The sequence below is a fragment of the Apaloderma vittatum genome, unplaced genomic scaffold, assembly GCF_000703405.1.
Source record: "Apaloderma vittatum isolate BGI_N311 unplaced genomic scaffold, ASM70340v1 scaffold2165, whole genome shotgun sequence".
Lineage (NCBI taxonomy): Eukaryota > Metazoa > Chordata > Aves > Trogoniformes > Trogonidae > Apaloderma > Apaloderma vittatum.
In genome coordinates this window covers 64,152-71,888 of record NW_009718648.1, presented here as the reverse complement: position 1 = coordinate 71,888, position 7,737 = coordinate 64,152, and the positions used below count along the sequence as shown (strand labels likewise).

The 7,737-nt window shown below is 40.9% G+C and overlaps 1 protein-coding gene across 1 annotated transcript in view; it reads left to right on the top strand.

Annotated features, from left to right (window-relative positions):
- The window catches only part of SH3RF3 (SH3 domain containing ring finger 3), a gene marked incomplete at its 5' end in the record, with an annotated part of 93,278 nt that overhangs the window by 75,882 nt on the left and 9,659 nt on the right, over positions 1–7,737 (top strand). The window contains 1 exon segment of the mRNA XM_009870318.1: positions 6,376–6,713. Within this exon segment, the coding sequence (XP_009868620.1) occupies positions 6,376–6,713 (338 nt within the window).

Below are 7,737 nucleotides of genomic sequence, written 5' to 3'. Positions count from 1 at the left end.
CTCTTTCCGTGAAGAATTTCTTCCTATTGTCCAGCCTAAACTTGCCCTGTTGCAACTTGCAACCATTCCCCCGGTTCTGTCCCTAAATACCTGTGAGAAGAGACCAGCACCAACCTCTCTACAATGTCCTTTCAAGTAATTGTAGAGCATGATGAGATCCCCCCTCAGCCTCCTCTTCGTCAAACTGAACAGACCCAGCTCCCTCAATGTTACTATAGGGTTCATGAGAGCCAGGGTTTCATCACCCTCGTTGGTGTTTTCCTGGCGTTTAATTTTATCAGTACATAGTTCTGAGTTACTTTATCACAGCACTCATTTGCAGTTACTTGGTGCTCTGTTTCAGCTGCTCCCACTATAAAAGTATCACTGAAAACTGTTACTGGAGCCTGGAGTAAGTTGTGTATCTTAAAAACTTTCCGTCCTTTTCATAACTACTGACTATTGCCTACATACCAGACCAAGAGAAGCAACAAAATACAAAACTCTCCATCCATCAGCTTCTCCCTCTACTGATCGCAGAAAAAAACAGTATCAGTGTAGCAGATCATCTGTCTCTCATTCACTGTTAATTGTTAGTGTTCCTTTTACCTTCTGCCTTTTATGAATTCAGCAGCCTCCAGGAAGCTCAACGATAGCTGAGACTCTCTGCTTTCTCTTCAGTTGTTTTTTTCCTTTGAGCTAGCCTTTAACTTTCAGTCTGAAAGATCTAACATTCTGTCTAAATTGAATATTCAAATATATTTTTAGATTCCCTCTTTATCTCTTTTAGTAGTCTCTAGAGCCTTGCATCCGCCCCAGTTCAACAAAAGTACATGAAGAAGTGCCTGAGTGCTTTGCTGTGTTGGGACCTGAACACTAATCTCTTTTTCTCAGTTTTGTTTTCAAAACATCTGAAATTTCTAATCAGGTCTAGCTGCAAGGCGTTTTACTTATTTTCTCCTGGCTTTAATACTAGTTATCTTCAAGTAAATGACCATAAGTCTGTCTGTGCATGCATGTATGCATGTTACTATTACTAGGATTTAAAAGATAATGATATTATGATCCTAAAAACCTTTTTTTCTCCTTGGCATATAACTTGTATACTGACATTTTAATAAGAGACTTCTGACTAGAAACAGTTGTCTCCATTAAAAAACTAAATCTTTGGCAAGTACTTCCACACAATATATGATACAAAGTAGTCTTTTCTTAAAATCAGAAGAAATTCTGTAGTAAGTAATCACTGTTGTATTTTTCTGTATGTTACCTATGCCTCATGAGAAATAGTGGTAAACAGCAAATGATGAATATATATCCAAAGATATCCCAGACCTGAAGCTTTCCTTCGAGATGATGCTAGTTTGTTTTTCCGTGCTTTTTAAGTAATCATCAAAATACCAATTCAAATAATTTTACAGATTTTTAAAACCCAAGTAGCTTTTTTCCTAAAAGATGTAATCCAAAATACCACCTACTCTTTCAATTGAAGCATCAATAACCAGTAGCCAAGCTGGAATCAGAATAAAAATGCATTGTTCTCCAGATACTAACTTAAATTTACTGAAACAAGTGCTGGCCAAGTTAAACAAACAATAAAAGTGGTGATTTGGGGATACTGACTGATAGATGGGTTCCTCATTTGTTCTTTAAGGCTCAGGGCAGCTTTTAAACAGTTTTGTTTCTCTTCATTTTTAAATGAAGCCTTTTTTCTCCTTCTGGCTCCCTTATCTATTGATATAACTGGTGTCGTGTGAGAAATTACCTCATTTCAGTGGCTGGAGCCAGTTTTTCTATCAGCTGCAGTAAGGTTTCCTCATTTATTTAACGGGCCTGGATAGGTAGGAAATTAAGTATTAGGAGTTGCAGAGGAAGAATAGGAGTTACAGAGGAAGAAAACTAAACCAGAATTTTCTTTTTATTAGGGTGGCTTAAAAAAAATCTGTATTAATATAGCCAGTACATATAATTGCTATTTGGATTATGGCATGATTATTACTCTCCAGACAGGAGACTCCGTTATCACTCAGTCATCAACAAAGTAGCTGCATTCTGTGCTCATCTCTGGAGCTGAAAGAAGAGCTAGTTATTATCTTCAAGTGAGGTTATTAATGAAGGGAAAAATCATCCCCAATTACTGTGAAGCAAAATATTTCAACATTTACATATCTGAGACTTTAATTTTGATCTAGTCCTTCATCAGTTCCTAAGCTCAGACTGAATTCACTTTTCCAAATGTTCCCACAGCGACATATCGAGGGGAACTTGCACCTGTCTGAGTGCTGGCTTCCCCAGGTGTGTGCTTCAGAGTCACAGAAATGCTGCCTATCCCATCCTTGTGCTGCCAGAAACTGATTTCCACTGAGATTCCCTCGTGCTACACTACAGGAACGGAATCTCAAGCTTAGGCTTAGCTAGAGAAGTAAAGAAATTCTGACCTGTCTATACTGTCTGTGTTTATGGTCCTTTTTTTTTCTTAACCAGAAACAGCCTGGAATTTATTTGAAAGAGCTAACTTTACTCTTTTGCTTCTTTTTTTTTTTTTTGAAAAAGGTATTGATCGTTACGAAATTAATGGTTTGGAAGTTTTGACTTTGAACCTTCTAGAATAAAACCTGAGCAATCCAAAGGTGATGATTTAAAATCAGTTAAACATGTGGGCAGTAACCAGGAGATGTGAGAAGTGCTGTCCGCGCTGTGAAACCATCCATCAACACAGATGTGAAGGTCTGACCTTGGCAGGTTCAGGAGGCAGGAATGTCAAACACAATTTGCAGTCAGTTGGAAGTGTAGCTACCAGACAAAGCAAACTCAATAATTACACAGCTGTTTCAGTAGATTACAGGTTTCCTAGAAAACAATGAAACAGCCATCTGTGAATGGAAAGAGTAAACCATCTTTTTTTTTTCATTCAGAAACTTAATTCCTGAAAGTCCTCAGGTATATCCTCCATAAACTTCTTATCTCTTTTCAAAACCCACAGAATCTGTAACCAATCGGTGTAGATTTCTCTACAACATTTATGCCCATTAATGACTCGTTGATTTACAGCAAAACTACTGAAGAAAGGACTGTCTTGGACAGCCATATAAATATTAAGTTAATTTATTGTGAAGAATGGCTGCTATTACACTGAGTATTAAATGAATTAATAATACTTGGACATTTGCAATAAATCACTACTGGGACTGCATACTAACATCCCATTCCAAATCTTTTCCTTTTTTTATTTTTTGCTATTAAAGCCATGTGAAAGGACTGTTTGCTCTCAAAGAAATGGACAGCTTTGTAACACTGAAGTCATTAAGAAGAGGAGTTTTAACTTAGTCCCATTTTACAGATGGCAGAGGAGGCATGAAGGGTTTCAGGTTGAACTGCTGATCATAGGAGGTTCGAACCCAATCTGTTTCTCATGAGAGACATCACAGTAAATTATCAGCTCCTGACAGTCCTTGTTTTTGCTTGAAGTGCTCTGAGCAGCATCGGCAGAGGATCTGGCGATGTGATACCAGAAGGCCGAGAGCATTTGCCAGACTCAAAGGGAGAAGGCGCTGGATGTAATGGCTGATCTCCAGGCACCCAAAGTGGTTCCTATCGGTTCACCTCTAAATATCTTGCCCAAGGCCAGGATGGCGAAGATGGGGCTCCACAGGTTTTGACTAGCAGGGCCAGGCTTAGCAACTGAAGTGAGTAATCTTCGCTTTTTGGAGAACAGAGCTCTTAGTCTCAAAAGTTTAGTAAAACGCTCAGCGGACTACAGAGAGCTAAAAACCAATTCTTTATTTCTTCCTTTTGTTAAAGGAGAACAAAGGTTACATCAGCAAGTTCATTATAGCTCTCTGTTGTCTGAGGGATAGTTGCTTGAGTGTAGAAATTTATGCCAAGGCTAACCCTGTCGAGTGGAAGCCCGTTCTTGTAAACAAAATTGAATGACTGTCAGTCTCGTCTGCTTTTTAATGTGCAGATGGGTGTGAATGTATGCATCTCCTTCTTTCCAAAAGCTTTGCTGCCTTAAATGGTCCAAGTCGCACAAGGTTTTTCTAATGAAAATTTGCCAAGGTATTTAAATTAGAAGCAAAAATTAGAAAAGCTGCTACCACACAGGAATATTAATTGTTCATTATACGGGGCTTTGGTTCACATGGTTGCTTTGCATGTGCAAAGCTGCCAATTAAAGAGGCTCCGAGTGCTGCTGCTGCACAATAGCCGCTCCTCCAGAGCCCCACAATGGCTATTGTGTTCTGTCACTGACCTTTGCACACCTTCAAATGCGTATTGACACAGTGTGCTGGGATCATTAGAGCTATTGTTTCAGTGAGCTACATGGAAAGGAGAATTTTGCAATTTCGTGAAGAGCTTTAAAATTTGATATAATGATGACAGCAGTGATATTTCTTAATTAGAGAGCAAGAGAAAAATGGAAGTGTATTTTCTGGTGCTTCAGGTGAATGCCAGCGTGCACACCTACCTCAATTCTTACAGCAGTCCCTTCCCTTCCCCATTATTATGGGGAATAATGTTCGCCAAGGGCATTGGGTCTGCTTTTCTATTGTTTCCAAGGGAATTTATTTAGTATTTTTGACCTGATGGTGCCATATGGTCAGCCTCCCTTAGCATTCTGCCTGGATGAACATCTTGGCAGGATGGATCCTTTCATCCTGTAAGTGTCAAAAGGCCTTTTAAACAAAGCTTGTAGTAGGACCCAGTGGTATGCAGGAGGCTGGGATCTGGAAGCATAGTTCAGACTCTACTCTTCAAAAATCCATAGGTGTTGTCTCTGTGATAACAACTGTGCTTCATTTCAGGTCTTCTGCATATTAACATCTAAGGTATTTCTGTTTTCTTACCAGTCTGTGACAGATAAAGACTGCAAACAAGAACTTTGGGAGCAGAAGCTATCAGATACTCCAAGTATATTTACTGTAGTAAATCCAAGCACCTTCTAAAAGCTTATGTTTATTTTCTTGCAGCTCTCTTGTTCTTTAAAGCTGCTTTGAGAAATTTCTTCAGCAGTCAGCACATAAAAGAGCATCATTTTAAACCTTGCATGGGACATTTTGTCTACAGAGAATAAATAAATTAACTGGCTTGTATTTCCAAAGAGTGTTCCTGCTTGAAGATAGAGACACAGTTCCTGTTCCATAAGCACTGCAGTTGCTGGGTTCGTCTTTATCCCCTGGGATCCTATTATAGAACAAATTATCAGATATAGCTAAACTTCACAGCCCTGAGTGTCTGAAGATATTCTTGGGCAATGGTTTGCACTTCTGACAGAAGAGGAAGAAATCCAACAGCCTTTTGCAAAACTTCTGATATCATTAGTAAAAAATGGAAAAGTTACTGCATGGCATTGCTGGTTGCAGTTCTAGCCTAGTGCTGTGCATCTTGCCCTGGAGGATGGCCAGTTTCTTCACACAATCTGTCTACCCAAAAGAACTTTCTAGCTGAAGGACATAATATTCGGTATTTGTGTGTGCTTGAGGTAAATGTGCAGCAGGATTTCTCATACTGCCATAAACCCCACGAAGTCAGATGTGTTTCTTCAATAACGAGGCTGAACTTTTTTATTTTTCTTTCCTACGTTAATTGAAAGGGTGCTGTTGTCTTGTTTTCATTGCTCTGTATCAGAAACCCTTGCAGAGCTTTGAACCCTCCCGTGTCCTGCCACTGCAATTGCTAATTGTGAATTTTGTGCTCTATCTTCAAACACCAGGGTGATACCTTTACCTTAACACATGAGAGAAGTGACCCACTTCTGCAAGGGAGATGCAAATAGGTACAGCTGCATGATGCAGGATGCAAAAAGGGGCACATACTGGAAAGAGCTATTCATTGAGTCATGTGCCTCCATTCTCCCTACAGTAAATCTACATCAGGTAGTAAACAAGGCAGCAATGATGACTTCTCTTGCAGTGGGCTGGGATCTGAAATCTCTCCTCAGACCCTTGTGCTTTCCAGAAGAGATTTTCAGTCATAGGCCTGATTTATTACTTCTAGGAAGTTTCTCTGTGGAGGGACAGAATTCTCCTAGAAGGGAGAGGACAGCACTTCAGTTGCCACCTTCTCTGAACAGGAAATTTGTACCTTTGCTGTCTTGGCGTAACTGCACTATTTCTTTCAAAAGACACATGATCACTGCCTGGGTGAATTTGGAAATTGAAATAATCTTTGCAGTATTTAAGGTCCTTACTCTGATGAATGAGTTGAAGCCCTGTTGGATGGGGATGGGTTTTCATAGGATCTTTGTTACTGAAAGCTCAAGTTCTACCTGGATCCACTTCTAGTCATGACAGTTCTGGGAGGTTTTCTGCCACACACCTTGAGATTTCCCAAAAGAAAGATGAAGAGAGTTGATATGTCTGCTCATTGCCCGTATTTCGTTTGGTTCCTTTGCAGAAGGAGAAGAAGAGTGGACTGCTGAAACTTCTAGCAGGAGCATCAACAAAAAAGAAGTCGCGCTCCCCGCCGTCCGTGTCCCCCACGCATGATCCCCAGGTGGCCATCGAAGGAGTCCTGCAAGGGGCAGTGGGACCAGAGCTCTCCTCCCTCTCCAGCCATGGCAGGGCTGGCTCATGCCCTATTGAGAGTGAAATGCAGGGAGCCATGGGGCTGGAACCTCTGCACAGGAAAACAGGCTCCTTGGATTTGAATTTTTCCATCCCTTCTCCTGCCAGGCAGCCCCTCTCTTCCATGGCAGCTATTCGGCCAGAGCCCAAGCCTTTGCCCCGGGAAAGGTAAGCTGTGTATCTCCTGAGGTTGCTGGCATCATCAAAGAACATTTGGAGGATGGCTGCAAGTTCAGCTTGCTCAAGGATTGTCGCAGTTTTGCTGCTCTGTGGACTGACTGCAGGTGGCTTAGTTGTCTTTCAGGGAGACAGGACTTACATGCATCTGCTCACTGAAAGTCACGGGACACACAATGCAGGTTTAATATTCATTGATTAAAAAATTGGTGAGCACCACCTGTCAAGGACATCGTACAGCCTGCATCTAGATATGGAGGACAGCAATGCTTTCTCAGCCCAAATGGTTTAAATGCTGTTCACCGAGGCCCCTTTTTAAGTGGGATCCCTATGTTTTAACAAACTTAAAGAGATGGCACATGACGTTTCCTAACTGGAGGTAAGAAGGGTGAAGTGTTTGTGCATTAAGGCCCTTTCTGGCCTTTTCTGCAATGTCAAAGACTGTTTCAAATTCTCCTTGTTTAGGATACTTATAGGTAGTGCCATCTTCAGTGACCTGTTACCAAAAAGTGTGCCTTATTTCAAGAGAGGAATGTACCAGTGATCCTGGAGTTCATATCAGCAGCCTGCTCTGAACCTTAGAGTAACTGACCTTCCAAACTTAAAAAGAGCAAAAACCACAATGCAAAGGCAAATGGAGAGAGAGTTAACTTACTAGAAACAGGGGTACTGAAAAGAGCTAGGACTCCATATGCAGAGTCATATTGGCTTCAGGTAAATATTTTCTACCAGACTGCAATTTGAGGACTGAGAAGGGAACAGATAGTGCACTGATATGGTGCTATTGAAATGCTTTCCACTCAAAAAGTGATTGAGGAGAACATGTTTCTTACAAAAGCATCAATGAGTTTTCAAAAAGCAGTCTAGGGAGTTGATATTTAAAACAATCTTGGAACAATAGTAAAGTTGCAGCAGTTTGAAAGAAACTCTTTTTGTCTGAGTGTACGAAGGAGGCTGAAGGGAATGGACTGGGCAAACCACTTGACCCTGAATCCAGCTGGGGTCATGGAGCAGA